This window comes from Sus scrofa, chromosome 1, assembly GCF_054392235.1.
Source record: "Sus scrofa isolate SSC_HxYL_T2T_F1_AM1 chromosome 1, Sscrofa_HxYL_maternal_Yorkshire_Landrace_v2.0, whole genome shotgun sequence".
Lineage (NCBI taxonomy): Eukaryota > Metazoa > Chordata > Mammalia > Artiodactyla > Suidae > Sus > Sus scrofa.
This window is the reverse complement of record NC_139383.1, coordinates 136,490,506-136,508,401: the sequence shown is the minus strand read 5'-3', so window position 1 is coordinate 136,508,401 and position 17,896 is coordinate 136,490,506. Positions and strand designations below refer to the sequence as shown.

General features: G+C 35.3%; 1 protein-coding gene across 2 annotated transcripts in view; it reads left to right on the top strand.

The window, feature by feature from the left end:
* The window catches only part of GOLM2 (golgi membrane protein 2), a 106,101-nt gene that overhangs the window by 27,580 nt on the left and 60,625 nt on the right, over positions 1 to 17,896 (top strand). For both annotated transcript variants that reach the window (XM_013993061.3, XM_021096541.2), the window contains exons 2-6: positions 3,204 to 3,258; positions 8,127 to 8,229; positions 10,484 to 10,574; positions 14,591 to 14,735; positions 15,049 to 15,129. In XM_013993061.3, the coding sequence (XP_013848515.2) occupies positions 3,204 to 3,258; positions 8,127 to 8,229; positions 10,484 to 10,574; positions 14,591 to 14,735; positions 15,049 to 15,129 (475 nt within the window). The remainder of the gene's footprint in view (positions 1 to 3,203; positions 3,259 to 8,126; positions 8,230 to 10,483; positions 10,575 to 14,590; positions 14,736 to 15,048; positions 15,130 to 17,896) is intronic.

Genomic DNA, 17,896 nt, shown 5'->3' with positions numbered 1-17,896 from the left:
CCTTTTTACAACTGAATATCAGCATTATATTTTAAATTTCATTCTTTGAAACCCTCAGGACTTGAGGGGAAAACAAAGAGGGCCAGCCCCTGCTTCAAACTTAGAGTAGGTCTAATTTCATTAGTTATTTGTTAATGGATAAACTTTCATTTGAAATTTGAAAGTCAGTGGCTCTCAGATTAAAGAATAGACTCTAGTTGGGGCCAAAGAGCCCGCCATAGTCTTTTTTCTGACCTTCTTCCTCACTGTTATTTCCTCTGTATCATTTGCTTTAACCAAACAGTACTTTGGTGGGGTCTTCATACATCTCATGCTTTCTTGCCTCTGTACTTTTTCTTATGCCACCTCCTGTATCTGAAATGCCCTCTATCTATTTAGAGTTTTACCTAGCCTTCCTTGCTTAATTCAGATAAAAGCCCTTCCTCGAAACTTTTCTGATCACACTAGATAGGAATCATCTCTGAAATCTTACAGTAATTATACTACTTTAAATGGTATAGTAAAATTCATTGAGTTTTAAAAATAAAATAAAACAAATGCTGCCTTGCCTACTGATTATTTGAGACTGCTCTCATGTTTTCTAAGTGTTTTATACTCTCCCATCCAGTACCTTGGCAGAGTAAGTTCTTCAGATGTAACTGAAAATATCATGGACACTCTGAAAAATAATGTGGCACTTTCTCAAAAACTAAATGTAGACTTACCATGCAACCCAAGAATCTCACTCCTGGGCATATATCCGGGAGAAATAAAAGCTAATGTTCATGTGAAAATCTGCACACGCTTTTTCGTAGCAGCTATATCTATGATAGTCAAAAACTAGAAACCACCAAAACATTCTATAGTAGTTAAATGCTTAAACATTCATATCACATTCATATCACAGAATACTACTCAGCAGTAAAAAGGAATGAACTATTGCTATATACAACTATGCACTATACTAACAAGAAAAATCACAAAAGGTTATATGCTATATGATTCTATATATAACATTCGTGAAGCGACACAGTTTCAGAGATGGAGAACAAATTAGTGGTTACCAGGGATCAGCAGTAGTGGGGAAGGAGGATAGGTTTGACTATAAAGGACAGCATGAGGGAGATATTTGTGATGATAGAATAGTTCTGTATCTTTTTTTTTTTTTTTTTTTTTTTTTGATGGTTACATGAATCTATGCATATAGTAAAATGACATAGAACTATACACACACATTGTACCAATATCAGTTTCCTGGTTGTTTTTTTTTTTTTTTTTTGCCATTTCTTGGGCTGCTCTCGCGGCATATGGAGGTTCCCAGACTAGGGGTCGAATCAGAGCTGTAGCCACCGGCCTACACCAGAGCCACAGCAATGTGGGATCTGAGCCGCATCTGTGACCTACACCACAGCTCACGGCAACGCCGGATCGTTAACCCACTGAGCAAGGGCAGGGATGGAACCTGCAACCTCATGGTTCCTAGTCGAATTCGTTAACCACTGCACCACGATGGGAACTCCTCAGTTTCCTGGTTTTGATGTTGTTCTATAGTTACATAAGATGTGCCCATTGGGGAATATGACTTAGCCATAAAAAGAACAAAATAATGAACATTTGCAGCAACATGCATGCAACTAGAAATTATCAAAGTAAATGAAGTAATTCAGAAAGAGAAAGATAAATATCATATCATTTGTATGTGGAATCTAATATATGACACAAATGAACCTATCTGTGAAACAGAAATAGACTCATGGACCTGGAGAACAGATGTGTAGTTGCCAAAAGGAAGGGAGTTGGGGGAGGGATATAGTGGGAGGCGGGGGTTAGCAGATGCAGACTGTTAAATACAGAATGGATAAACAACAAGTTCCTACTGTATAGCGTGGGGAGCTATATTCAATATCCTATGATAAACCATAATGGAAAAGTATTTTAAAAAAGAATGTGTGTGTGTGTGTGTGTGTATAACTGAATCACTTTGCTGTGCAGCAAAAATTAACACAACATTGTAAATCAGCTATACTTCAATTAAAAAAAAAATAGATGTACCAATTGGGGGAAATTGTGTGAAGAGTATATGGGACTTCTCTGTGCTATCTTTGCAGTTTTCTATGCATCTATAATTATTTAAAGGTGAAAAGTTAAAAATATTTTTACATTAGAGATTGAGGTTGTATTTAGCATAATTATTTTTGTACTGGTGGTGCTGCTTTTGATCAATATGAATCAGTCTATGCCTTTCAAAGTAATGTTACTCTTGAGGTTGACAGGAGAACCTGTTTATAGTGATACTTTAGTTGCATTTTATAATTAGGTGAAAACTGTTTAAGCAAGAACTGAGACACAGTAATTCTTTATATATGACATCCTGGCTATCCAAGGCCTTAATTTTTAAATTAAGCGATAAGCCTTAATTTGAGTCATGTTTTGGTACTCTTTTAGGTTCCAGGTGTTCTTGTATACTGGCTCCTAGAGGACAGTGACTACAACAGTGTGTCCTGTGTAGTATCTGTCATTCTGTGCAAGCTTGATAAACAATAATTATTTTTAATTTCACATTAATTGATTCAAACAATTCTTAATATAGTTAAAAATATTCTGATAAGATTTTGAAAAAACAGCATTAAGCAATATTCAACTAAAAATTTTAAACCTGAAAATTATTATACTATATTTTAAGTAAAATGAACATTCTTGTGCAAATTTAAAATGAGTATTACAGAATCAGAATTTATCTCTAATTCATTTTGGAAACTGGTGTAGTATACATAACTTAAAGACTTTTATTTCTATTTTTTTTTTTTTTTTTTTTTTTTTTTTTTTTTTTTTTTTTTTTTTTTTTTTGGTCTTTTTGCTATTTCTTGGGCCGCTCCCACGGCATGTGGAGGTTCCCAGGCATGTGGAGGTTCCCAGGCTACGGGTCGAATCGGAGCTGTAGCCACTAGCCTACGCCAGAGCCACAGCAAGGCGGGATCCGAGCCGCGTCTGCAACCTACACCACAGCTCATGGCAACGCCGGATCGTTAACCCACTGAGCAAAGGCAGGGACCGAACCCGCAACCTCATGGTTCCTAGTCGGATTCGTTAACCACTGCGCCACGACGGGAACTCCCTTTTATTTCTATTTTGTATTTATGATCAAGCTCAAAGTGAATATGAGCAAAAAAACTAAATATGAGCAAAACTATATTCTTGAGTAAAATGAAAACTTTTTTTTTTAGGTTAAACTACAGAACAACATATCATATCAGATGGCTGACATACGTCATTTAAAAGGTAAGCATCTTAATTACAGATTAACAATAAAGGTCACTAAATGCCTAAAATTCTGAAGAATTAAGAAATCCTCAAGTTAGATAGCTAAATGAAATAGAATATTTGAACAAAGGTCCTCTGATAGCAAAACATTTGTCTTTTGTCTTAAAATATAATAAACAATTTTGATGTTGCTTTGTATGTATAAAGACAAGTTAACATTTGAGGTCTGCATTTTAGTCTTGTGCTGTAGACAGATCATATAATGGAATGTTGAAAGAATCCTCAAAGAAAATTGAGATATAGTTTCAGAGACCATCACATTTCTAGGGAAAAGGTAAGGGATAATCTCTCTGTAGTGTGTCTGGTCTGCTAAAATAATCCATTCCGGTCTAGGGATGCTTTGGGCGGGTCCTCTAAGCTTAATGCTCTGGATACTCTGGGAACAAAGAAACCTGGAACAGAAACCAGGAAGAAACCTAGAGGGGAAGAGAAGAGGGAAAGGGACGGACATACATAGATTAGATAGGTAGGTAGCTAGATTAGATAGATAGGTAGATAGATAGATAGATAGATCTTTTTCACTTAGATGAAGTGATAAGAAATAACTAAAACTTTTATGAAAAATAATAGGTAAAGAGGACAAGCTCTGTGCTCTGCTTACATTACTTTACACTATCGCTGGCCTTGGGAGTCTGAGGACTATCCTTCTTCTCCCTCACTGCCTTTGGTTATGACACTATATATTTTAAAACTTTGCATGCAGTGACTCTGAGTTTATATATGTGGGTAATACATGCTCTCTAATTTCATAAATACGTCTTTATAACCATTTTGAACCCTTTAGATAGAATTAGGTAACGTATTTTTAACATCCTCTTGAATAAGCCAACCTAAGCTGCCTAGCAAAACCATTAGAAAGTAGCAGTATTTGTGTGTTATAACCCCAAAATAGGAATTACTAATTCTTTGCTATTTATGTTTTAGAACAGCTTTGATTTTCTGTTAAAAAATCACTTCCTTGGTGGCCATGTTTGTTTTTGCTGCATTTGTGTCCCTCTTCTACTCTTTTGACTCACAGGAGTACACAGGATGACACAGAAGATGGCGCACTGTCAGTGCTGCTTCTACCTTGCAGTTTTTACAAATGATTCTGATTGTCATCAAAGTATGCTTCTTATAAATAGTAATAGATCAATTGAATATGGAGTTCTGCAGCTTTTGCTAGCATATATCAGAGAAAATAACAGCCTATATTACTGAGTAAAAATCTTTATTGTACTATGTGTGTTGAAGTAGATCTTGAGATGTTTTGATATTTTGTATGATACTCTAGCAGAGAAAAAGGCTTTGATTTGAACTTTAGAACTGCAACTTTTGGTTTTAGTGCAGTTACTGAAGAGATTGAGATTGAATTTCATTAATGTGACTTTTATACCTCAGAAACTATTTCTACTGAAACAAACCTCTTGACAAGTTGACAACCTCCCCCTGCCCAATATTTGGCTATTTTCATTGAAATTAATATTGGATATAATAGAATTAATACACATCAAGTTCCTTTTAAGACCCTTATAGTAGTTAATATTTTCTTGAATTGGGAGTTGATGTTAATTTAATGAGAAAGTAAATAAACATTCTAGTATACACGTATTTATTTTGAATAGCTTACCTTATTTTTATGCCTATTACTGAAAGAAAATTTGAAATCAAAATTTTCAAGAAAAATTTTTTTTTTTTTGCTTTAAAAGCTCATCCTTGTCAACCCCCTTTCTTACCCACATCCCAATCTTTTGAAGTTACATTGAAGGATTATGGCTATGTCCTTCTCTAGCGTACCCTTGGTATTACTGTCAGAGCTAGACTACCCTGCACAATCCACCTGGAACCTGCTCTCAAATTAAGTTGCTCAGAGATTCCTGCTGTGTTGACCTAGAGCAGCCATATAGAGTATCTTTGATTTCAAAAATAAGGAAATACATGGCAATCAGTTGAAAGTAAAATTGTGATACAGGAAAATTTTGTCTATTTAGTTTGGCTTCAAGTCTTTGTTTTGACCCACTCAAAGCATCAATTGGCTCCCTACCTTTTCCTGGATTCAAATAGCTTAGAATCTATATTTTACATGGACTGGAACTCACTCATACTGATATCTTACGTTTTTGTCAATTGAATTTTAAATCTTTTATCTCTATTTAAAAATGAAAACTTGGAGTTCCCTTCGTGGCTCAGCAGTTAACAAATCTTACTAGCATCCATGACGCTGCAGGTTTGATCCCTGGCCTTGCTCAGTGTGTTAAAGATCCAGTGTTGGTGTGAGCTGTGGTGTAGGTCACAGACATGGCTCGGATCCTGTGTGGCTGTGGAATAGGCCAGCAGCTACAGGTCTGATTTGACCCCTAGCCTGGGAACCTCCATATGCTGTGGGTGTAGCCCTAAAAAAATTTAAAAATTGAAACTTTATTTCCTGATAAAGATATCTCGAACATTGTTAGTGAGAAGCTTTGTGGTGAGGCAGAGAAGCCAACACAAATCTCAGAGTCACACTAAGCCTCCGGTTCATTTTGAAGGTAAACTTAGCGGCTTCAGTTAGTTTACTGTGTAGGAAATAGAAACCTGAATGAGTCCTAAAGATTATCAATTGAGGTCCATTCCCTAGTAGCTTGTAGGTAGTGATGATTTGATTTTTTTGTTTTTTATGGCCACACCAGCAGTATATAGAAGTTCCCAGGCTAGAGGTCAAATCGGAGCTACAGCTGCCAGCCTATGCCACAGCCACAGAAATGTCAGATCCTCGCCTGTCTGTGACCTACATCACAGCTCATAGCAACTCCAGATCCTTAACCTACTGAGCGAAGCCAGAGATTGAGCCCATGTCTGTATGGGTACTAGTTGTGTTTGTTTACCCCTGAGCCACAATGGGAACTCCTTTTCTTACGGTTTATTTTTTAATTGTAGTAACTTTTCAGTTCTAGAATCTTTGCTGCCTGAGTACAGCTTCACAGAACTGGCTGACTGTCTGCAAATGACAAGGCCTTATGTCACTGCCTCCTTCTGGTATCTCATTTTCTTTGTAGAATCAACATCCTTAGCTGAGGCTACCTCTAGCCCTCTATTTCTTAGTAGATGGTACCAGGGATCAGGTAACAAGCTGAATATGTTATCCAGGGAAACCTGGCCTCAGATTTCTTACTTTTATCTAGGGTGGGGGGTAATGAGTGAAAAATTACAGACATCAGTCATATTTATGTCTTGGAGAATTAATACAGTAAGAGGAGAAATTTAAAATGTGACTTGACTAAATAGAGTGGAATGGTGGTTACCAGGGGCAGGGGTATGTGTGGAAAATGAGATACTGGGTATAAAAGAATACAAACTGTTAGTTATAAGATGAATAAATTTTGGTGATCTTAATATATAACATGGTGATTATAGTTAACAATACTGTATTATGTATTTGAAAGTTGCTAAGAGAGTAGATCTTAAATGTTTTCACTGCAAAAAAATTGGTAATTATATGAGATGGTAGAAGTGCTCGCTAATGCTGTGATGGCAGTCATTTCACAGTACATAAGTGAATCAAAGCAACATGTTGTATACCTTAAACTTATACAATGTTATATATCAATTAAAATAAAAATAATAGTAAAAATGGCTTGACTAGGCAAGCCTAATTATAATTATATGCATTCTATATAAATCGTTTATTTTTCATATTTGATTATTAATACTGTACAATAGCTATAATTATGCTACTTTTTATTTATATGCCTCAGTGAACATTCATGTGAATTCACAATTTTTATTTGTTCTCATTAACATAGTTATGATTCCACAATAAAATTAAGAAAGTGTAGCAAAAAATATGTTCAGGATCCTACCACAAGACATAATCATAGATAGAATTTTGACGTGTTTTTATATTAGTCTGTTTTTTCATGTGGATATGTTTATGCTATAAATATATGTTTATATATGCTTTTTAAAAATTTACATCACAAGCACTTTTAGAGTATTTTTAAAATAATAAGACAAATTCTGTAAGCCTTCCATGAAAAGTAGACGTTATAGTGATAATATTGGTACGTTGTGATTAGATATTATATTTTAGTCTTAGTAAGTAAATGTTGCTTATACAGAATAGACCTCTGTTCCCATTTATAAAAATTAAGACTTTCTTAACTACTTTTGCTTAACTGCTAAGGTTGTTGGCTGATTTTTAATCCTCTGTCCAAGAAACTGACGTTTCTATTCTCTGGCTGAATTTCTTTTATATTTATAGGGTGAGATGAAAAGGGACTGACTCTGGAAAAATGTGGGGCCAGTGATTATGGATTAAAGCTCACTAAAGAACATTTGGCCCAGCTTTTAATTTACTATCCAGCTGGGAATTTCCTGTTATTCATTACAACTAAAACTTTTAGCTGTAGTCCATAGATTATAAGCTTTGAAAATGGAATTTTGATATATGTGGACCTAGCCTCAGTAGCAGAACTAGAAATGAGATCAGAGTGATTGGTACCTGAGTTGGGAATCAAACGTGATTTTAAAATGAATTGAATTCTGTCCCCATAGCCAACACATCTAAAAAAATATTATTTTTCCCCTACTTTTATGAAGCAGAGAGGTTTAAAGAGGTTTAAAGAGAATTTTTAAAATATTTCTGATTAATGTGAAAGCCACTGAGGCTCTTTTTTAAAAAACAAATTTTATTGTCCATGCATGTGTTAAAAAACGCTGTTCAATGTGATACTAATTGTATAACTTAACTCCCTGAGAGTATAAGAAACTGAGGACTGTATATAATTTTGAAAAATCCCATACCTTATCAATAGGAAGCATTAAACTAAGTAAACTTTATTCCTTTGGTTCTTACCTTCTGTGGATAGAGCAACTTGCTGAGCTTCGCCAGGAGTTTCTTCGACAGGAAGACCAGCTTCAGGACTATAGGAAAAACAATACTTACCTTGTGAAGAGATTAGAATATGAGAGGTAAGATTCTACATGTAACAAATGTTTATGAATCTTAAATATTTATTCAACTTTCAGACAGTTTGTTTCTTCCTTCCTGTCTTCTGTTTTTCTTCTTTCATTTTACTAGGTCTTTTAAATTCCTTTTCTGTTGTCTTTATGCCTTGTTGAAATCCATTCTCTTTTATTTAGATAGGTTGAACAACATGAAAATAGCTCTTACAAGCCATGTTAAATCTACCCCGTAGTAGAATTCATTCTGAGACAGAAAATCTTTCAAGGCTTGATTTTTATTGGTTTAGATAGGGCAGAGACTGAAGAAGATTCTATGGTTCTTTTTTTTTTTTTTTTTTTTTTCTTTTGTCTTTTTAGGGCCACACCTCGGTACATGAAGGTTCCCAGGCTAGGGGTCTAATTGAAGCTATATCTCCCGGCCTACGCCAGAGCCACAGCAATGCCAGATCTGAGCCGCATCTGTGACCTACACCACAGCTCATGGCAACACCGGATCCTTATCCCACTGAGTGAGGCCAGGGACCGAACCTACAACCACATGGTTCATAGTCAGATTTGTTTTCACTGTGCCATGATGGGAACTCCAAGATTCTGTGGTCCTTTTTGAGGGTCATCCAGAAGATTAAGCTAGCACTGGGAGATGTCCCCAGAATAGCTAAGGGACTAAACGCCAGCTCTTTCTCCTCTGCACTTCAGTCCCCTTGCTTATACATCTACACTGTAGGTGATGAGGTTGGGAACCTCTGAGGGTCCTTTCTAGCAATCTCTCTTTAAAAGGCTTTATTATATCCTGAATCAGTTTACACTATTTTTTAAGTTTGCACCCTCCTCCCCCAAATTAGGCGGATTTACTGTATTGTATTTTATTTTATTTTTAGGGCTGCACCTGAGGCATATGGAGGTTCCCAGGCTAGGGGTCAAATTGGAACTGCAGCTGCCTGCCTACACCACAGCCACAGCCACACTAGATCCTAGTTGCATCTGCAACTTGCACCACAGCTCACGGCAACGTTGGATCCTTAACCCACTGATCGAGGCCAGGGATCAAACCTGCATCCTCATGGATCCTAGTCAGGTTTGTTTCCTCTGAGCCACAACGGGAACTCCCTGTATTTTAAAGCATTGTTTATCCACTTCTGACTTCTTACTCATGTAGGTTATCAATATGCTTATGTTCACATATATGTATTTTAACCTAACAGTATTCAGTAATTTTCCATATATCTTTAAGGTTAAAGATTGACATACCTAGAGGTTAATATATTATTTGAGCATGTTAGTGTACCAAAGCTTGTTTAGTCTAATTGCTGGACCATTGTAGAAGTTTTTCTTTTCTCACTGTTATGACTATCAGCTGTGAAAAATCTTTGTGCAAAAATGATTTTCTCCTTCTTATGTTATTTCGCTGGTGTATATTCTCAAATAGAGAATTTCTGAGACAGAATGTGTTATTGATTTTGTTACTCTCATCACATATATGAAAGATTGCTTTCTAAATGACTATGTGAATTTATAACGAAAATGTTTCTTCGTAGCCCCGCCAACATTAGCTTTTATAATTCTAACTAAATTTTGCTAGTATAGGAATAAGATAGTACTATATATACATATAGGAAGTTTAATTTACATTTTAAATGGAAGAAGGTAATGTTTTTCTATATATTTATTGTTTCTTTTTGCATGAATGACCTGTTTGTATCCTCTGACTGCTTGTCCAGGAGAAATTCATAATCTTTGTCTGATGTTCCTTTACTTTTTCTCTTATTACCTCCATTATGTCTTATTTATTAGTTTCTTGTATTCTTGCTCTCCTTATGGTTTAGTCTTTTATTATTGTATTTAAAGTACTAATTATTTGATGAATCATCTGCTGCCACTTACCAACTCTCATAATTCTCTAGCTTTTCTTATCCATTACTGTATATTGGTTCACAGTTTTCTCTTCTGAGATGTTTTACTATTCTGTGATTGAAATTGTCTTTGATATTTTTTCTATATAAATGTAATTTATAAAAATAAATTTTCATCTTTCTAATTTGTTTTTTTGATTAGCTGTATCAACATTTTTATCCTCTATTAAAGATTCAGATATTTTTAAGAATTTTGACTATGAGCTATTTTTATTTCTGCTTTTTGTTCTCCCTACCAACTCTCCTGCTAACTGAATGCTTTATCTTTATAAATGTGTGTTTCAACTTCTAGACAACTTTGAGAACCAATACAAGATAATATAGTCTAAAAGAATGACTTTGTAACTTAGTTTTCAGTGTGGACAACAGATCAAGGAATTAAGAGCTCAGCATGAAGAAAATATTAAAAAATTAGCAGACCAGTTTTTGCAGGAACAAAAGGTAAATTTTAAAAATACTTAAATCAAAATATGTTCTTATTATAAATCTTACAATTTAGAAGTTAAATTTTGTATTTTTATCATAAAACATTATATTTTTAAGTATTTTGGCCTGCCTAATTCTAAAAATGGCTTACAGCACTGCCAAGTAAATTAAACACTAGCAAACATATAACTTCAACTCTTAAAAATAATTTTAAGCTAAATATCTTTTATCTGACTTTTAAAAATAAATTTTGGGAGTTCCCATGTGGCTCAGCAGGTTAAGTATCCAGGGTTGTCACTGCAGTGGCTTGGGTTGCTTCTGTGGCACAGATTTGATCCCTGGCCCCAAAACTTCCACATGCCACTGATGTAGCCAAAAAAAGTAATAATAATAATTTTTGCCGTTTATTTCTCAGATTTAAAATGGATACCATTTTACTGAAAATTCAATTACTTCTTATTTTATGCTTTTAAGAAATAGAAAAAAATATCGAGAAACTCTTAATTATCCTTCTTTGTTATTCTGAATTCCATTCTTGAAACACAAAAATGAAACCTTAGGCACTATTTTGGTTCATGTTTTAAAGGGTGGCACATTCTTTTATTAGTTCATACATTTCCACTTGATATATATTATGAAGTTCCTGCTGGTAGTGGAGGGAATTTGTCTGAAGTTTACTAGTCCTTAGAACATTGATTTTTTTTTTTTTTTTTACATCCTGTACTTTCATATGACTAACTGTGGTTTTTATAAAGTCTTGTGATTTAAAGTAAAGAGAGATTGAATAGTGAAAAGTATTCATCTTCGGATTTGGTAGCATCTCACCTAAAGGACTAGGAGTTAAGGAAACCAGATTTTCATTCTTAGCATTTTCACTCTTTTGTGTCATGACATTAAGAGCAATAATTTTTTGATTTTACAAAGTGGGTTCAAGTGGACTGCCTATCTGCAGTCTACCTTGAAAAGACATGGGGGTAGGTTGCTGGAAGATGGCAGGCCTGAGTGAGCTTTTATAGTGGCCTTGAGGGAAGCTGGAAGGTGTTATTGAAATACTACTGGATGGTTAGAGGAGCATAGTAGAACACAAAAAGGAAGAGGAAGAGAGGCTTGCTGTTGCAATTATGTTATTACAAGCCCAGTATATAAATAATGGGATAAATTTGCTCTCTTCTCCCAAAAAATACATATATGAGCTTTTCCCTTTTTCCTGGCAAGTGTAGATCTCTCCTTTTCACCTATACTAGGCTGTCTCTATATTATTAATTACTAACATTCTCTCTAGTTCTTCTTTGCCCTTATCCTGCCTTAAATGTAACAAGCTGGGGAGGAATAGAGATGCTTAAAAGAATTCTCCTTTCTTGGGTGACACCCCGGCTGCCTAATTCTGTGCCTCATCCTCATTCCCTGTTCTTCAACTGCTGTAACTAGTTGATTTTATGGAATTTGAGTTGTTTTTCTTTTTTAAAATTATGTTATTAAAATACAGTTGATTTACAATGTTCCTTAAATTTCTGCTGTACAGAAAAGTGACTCATTCACACATATAGAGTTGTTTTTCATAAGAGCAGACCCATTGTAAACTGTATAAAAAAAAGCATAAGTTGTGTTCAGGGCTTTTTTTTTTTTTTAAACCAAGCACGTGCCTTTCTTAGAAATTACTCTGGGGAAGGGGTAAGCAAACTAAATCCAACCTCCTGCCTGTTTTCATACTGCCCGTGAACAAAAAATGGCTATTACATTTTAAAATGGTTGAAAAATTAAAAGTATATTTTATGATGTGGGAAAATTATGAGAAATTCACATTTTAGTGTCTAGAAATACAATTTTATTAGAACACAGCCTTACTCATTTGCATACTTCTTTCATCATACAAAGGAAGAGAAATTGTTATAGACCAGAGGTAACTAAGAAGACCTGAGGACTTAAATGCAGTGTAGTTAAAAAAAAAGTTTTTAAATTAAAAAAAATGCAATGTAGTATCCTTGATTGGATCTTGGAACAGAAAAAGGACTTAATGGAAAAAGTGGTGAGTTCTAAATAAAGTCTGGAGTTTAGTTAATACTATACTAATTTTGAATTTCTTAATTTTGCAAATGTACCAAGCTATATAATTGTTAACATTAAGAGAGGAGTTCCCATTGTGGCTTAGCAGATGAAGAACTCAACTTAGTATTTATAAGGATGCCATTTGATCCCTGACCTTGCTCAGTGGGTTAAGGATCAGGCATTGCCCCAAGTTGTGGCATAGGTTGCAGATGTGGCTCAGATCTGGTGTTACTGTGGCTGTGGTGTAGGCCTGCAGATGCAGCTCTGATTTGACCCTTAGCCCAGGAACTTCCATATGCTGCAGGTATGGCCTTAAAAACGTTAAGAGAAATTGAGTGAGGGGTAATTACTTTTTTGTAAATCTAAATTTTTCATTTAGTAGTTTGTTGACTTTTAAGTTTTGTTTAGTATTGTTTGTTTTATCCATGTCAAAAAGCAGTGGAGGAGTTCCCTGGTGGCTTAGCAGGTATAGCACTGTCACTGCTGTGGCTCTGGTTACTGCTATAGCATAGGTTTGGTCCCTGGTCCAGGAACTTTGACATGCTGCAGGTACAGCCAAAAAAAACATAAAATAAAATAAATTTTAAAAAACTGTATAGCAGAAATTGGCACAACATTGTAATCAACTATACTTTAATAAAAAAAGAAGTAATGGAGTACTATGGAAGTAGTCTTATGATGTAGCATTTTAGTGAAGATGCACAAAGATGCAGAATGGCTGCTCAGGTGGGTTTTGTGCTTCATGGGTTTTCTCATCTTTGGCCTTCATGCAAACATGTTCAGCAATTTCAGTTTATCGTTTTACTCATCAACAGTTCATTGGCTATAGCTTACCAAGTTCCCCAAAACTGGTAGTGAAAAAGACTGTGGTTTGAATTCCTTCTCCACAATTTTGTAGCTTTGTAGTCTTAGACAAGCTACTTAACTTCAAGTCACAGTTGTATTTTGTTTTTCCCCAAACTTTTCATCTGTCTTTACTAGAGCATAGATTTGAAAACAATTTATAAACCATGAAATATTGTGCAAATGTTTGTTGTTGATTTTATCTGCCAAGTACACTGGAATATCTACACCTGATTGTCAAAGCATCTTTTCTTCTTCATTGTGAAAAATTCTTACAATTTGTCCCTTATCTTTCTAGATGTCCTGTAGATTTTTTAGTACTATTGTTTTTTAGGTTACCAATAATTACATTGCATAGAGCTTTGGAGTTGACAAAGCATTTAGACATGTATTAAATACTAATATGGCAACCGCAATCTAAGCATGTGTACTTGACTCCTTGCCTCCCAGTTTTTCACTGAGGCAGCTCAACCCCCAAAGAATTGAGTCAGGCCTAATCATAAACCTGAAGGCTCAAGTTTCCAAGGAGGTGATATGATTAGTTGAAGCAAGTTGCTGGGAGCACGCGCTTGTGTATGGTATGGTTCTGCCATTCCTTCCTGTGCTTGAGTGGCCAGTGTACCTGGGAAGAAGTTTGCCTCTTTTCCACCCTCGCTATTTCTGCTTGGGGAAAAAGCTGACGATATCAGTAGCCATCTGTCACACTTGAGGGAGCACCTGTGTGCCAACCTTCTGCTGCCTGCTGTCCTGGCTTGGTTACAACATAGCCTTTACAGAACCCACCCTACCAGTAGCACCCAGGATAATGCCCAACTGTAGAGTGCTCCCCAAGACTGTCTTCTTGCACAATCACTCCCTCACCATAGCCAAAGAGAAAAAGAATTACCTCTGCCAAACATTTTAGGGCATTTATTATAATTAGGGAATTTTTAAAATGTTACTTATTCTTTGACTTTATATGAGGTATAAAAACTGAAAAGAAAGTAATGTTTTATCCCACATCTCCAAGTGTTTGAAATTTGGACCCATGGTATATATTTCCAAAAAAATGAACTCTTGGAGAATATTTGATTAAAAGTTGTATTAAAGTTTCATATTTTGAACTGAAAAATACTTACTGTTACCAAATTTTTATCTAACAGCAAGAGACCCACAAGTTTGAATCAAAAAATAGAAATGAATTGGATATAAACAATCATGCAGTGCCTAGAAACATCCCAAAAGTAGAGGAGAATGCTGCAGACAAGAATAAAGAACCCTCAAGCAATCACAATCCACATGGGAAAGGTACTACTATGATTTTATATTAATAGCATATTCACTTTTCTTCTCATTTTGAAGTGAACATTTTCAGTCATAGAGATTATTGTTTGATTTTAGTTCAGTTATGACTAAGTTGTGTGTATTGTTTCAAATTTGGATCCTTTAGTAGAGAAGAAAAAATACTAAGTTGTTTTAGAGTTACAACTATGTCCAAAGCAAGATGCAAAGCTATTCAGTTGGTGTAGCTTATTGCTTTACAGACTGATTATGTTCCTTCAAAATATTTTCAATTTATGTAAGGAAAAATATAGAATTATATTTTTTGTCACTTGGGCAGAACAAATCAAAGGAGGTGGTGATGCAGGAATGCCTGAAATAGAAGAAAATGATGTTGCAAAAGCTGAAGATCTGCCCACTGGTAAGTAAAAGTTATTAGAATATTTAACTAAAGTGATCATATTATTTTTCATGTGAGTCTATTCTTTTTTGAGTAACAGCTGAGCAAAATCACAGTTATGTGGATTATCAGTATTTCTAGCTAATTACCTATTAATTGCCAGGACTTGTTTTGGATATAATTTTTATGAAAAATTTTGCTAAAATATGTAAAGTACTTGTTTTTGCCTTAAGAGTCAATCTTATTTGAATGCTTTCTTGATGACTCAGTTATTTTTTTTATTTTTATTATTAAAGTATAGTTGATTTACAATGTTTCATCAGGGTCTGTTGTACAACAAAGAGACCCAATCACACACATTTCCCTGTGCTGTACAGTAGGATTCCATTGCCCATCTATTCCAAATACAACAGTGTGCATCTCCCAAACTCCCAAAATGCCTATCCATCCCACTCCCTCTCCTTCCCCCACCCCCAACCCCAAGTCTGCTCTTCTCTGACATGATCTGTTAGTGTTTTTTGTTCGTTTGTTATTTTTAGATAGGATCATCTGTTCCATATTTTAAATTCCACAAATAAGTGATATCAAATGGTATTTGTCTTTTTCTTTCTGGCTTACTTCACTTAGGATGAGAGTCTCTAGATCTAACCATGTTGCTGCAAATGGCATTAGTTCATCTTTTTATGGCTTAGTAATATTCCATTGTATATATGTACCACTTCTTAATCCATTCATCTGATTAGGGACATTTAGGTTGTTTCCATGTCTTGGCTATTGTGAATAGTGCTGCTGTGAACATAGGAGTGCATGTATCTTTTTCAATGAAAGTGTTGTCCAGATATATGCCCAGAAGTGGAATTGCTGGATCATGTGGTAGCCCTATATTTAGTTTCCTGAGGTACCTCCAGACTGTTTTCCATAGTGGTTGTACTAGTTCACATTCCCACCAATAATGGAAGCGGGTACCTTTTTCTCTACACCTTTTCCAGCATTTGTTTTTGGTGACTTGTTAATGATGGCCATTCTAACTGGTGTGAGGTGGTACCTCATTATGGTTTTGATTTGCATTTCTCTAATAATTAATGATATTGAGCATTTTTTCTTACAACTGTTGGCCATCTGTATGTTGTCTTTGGAGAAATGTCTGTTTAGGTCTTCTGCCCATTTTTCACTTGGGTTGTTTGTTTTTTTTCTTGTTGAGTTGCATGAGTTGGTTGTGTATTTTGGAGATTAGGCCCTTGTCTGTTGCATCTTTGGCAAAGATTTTCTCCCATTCTGTGGGTTGTCTTTTCGTTTTTTTAATGGTTTCCTTTGCTCTGCAAAAGATCTTGAGTTTGATTAGGTCCCTTTGGTTTGTGTCTTTATTGTCATTATTTTAGGAGATGGATCAAACAAGATGTTGCTGTGATTTATGTCAAAGAGTGTACTGCCTATGTTTTCCTCTGGGAGTTTTATAGTGCCTGGCCTTAATGACTCAGAGTTATTTCTCCTTGAAGTTATGGTGTGTTGGAGCTGTTTTTTACTTAAAGTGTATATGGCTTATTTCTTTGAGACTAAATGTTCCTAGATTGCTGTGTTGTTGATAATGCTTTAATATGGCAAAATAATACCCTCATGTGGGTTTTAGAACGTGGCTTGTCTTTTCAGTTAATCAGTTACTCATTATTTTTTCTTTTTATTCTTTTATGACCACTTCTGTTCAGTATATAGCTATTTTCTTCATTAAGAAATGAAGACAGACATGCTCTTATCCATTTCCACTTAGCCTGTATCACTGCTGCTATCCTAATCCCATTGTTTGTTTGTTTTTCGTACCTCTGTTTTTCTTGCCATTTCTGTGTTTCTTGGCTGTCATAAATACCCTTCCCTGCCAAATCCAGTTTATTATGATGGAGAAAATAGGAAGTAATAACACATCTTTGGTTCTTCTTAGGTGTTTTTATTCCTTTTCAATCTCCATGATTACTTCTGTGGTTATAGCTCATTGTATATGGCTGAAATTTTTGAGTGTCTGAGGTCCAAATGAATGAACCATTAGTCCTTTCATTTGTATAGTTTTATACCCTTCTCAAGTTCTTTCATACTTATATTCTTTTGAGTTTCCAATTCATCATATATTCCCTTAAAGGTCTGGACAAGAGCAAGGATATGAGTTTAAAAATAAGGAGTGAGGGGAGTTCCCATTGTGGCTCAGCAGAAATGAATCTGACTAGTATCCATGAAGATGTGGGTTTGAACCCTGGCCTCGCTCAGTGGGTTGGGTATCTGGCATTGCTGTGAGCTGTGGTATAGGTTGCAGATGTGGCTTGGATCTTGCATTGCTGTGGCTGTGATGTAGGCTGGCAGTTGTAGCTCTGATTTGACCCCTAGCTGGGAACTTCCATATGTTGCAGGTGCAGCCCTAAAAAGCAAAAAAAAAGGAGTGAGGATGAGCATGTTTTGTTTGTAAGGCAATGAAGTTATCCAGTGATTCATACAGTGTGGTTCCTGGACCAGCGGTATTAGCATTACCCAGGAGCTAATGTTAGAAATGCAAATTCTTAGGTTCCATTCCAGACCTACTGCAGGTCTTATTTGAGAAAATAAATACTGAGAAATTATTTTAAAATGTAGTCGTCCGTGTTTTAATAAGCTCTCCAGGTAATTTTGATCTTTTGCTAAACTTTTAGAACCATTAACGTAGATAATAATTTAAAGAAATGTTGAGATCAAGATCATGTATTTTTCTGAATTTTTGCAGTCCTTACTCTAGTCCTAGACTCACTGAATTTTGGATTGATTAATCGCT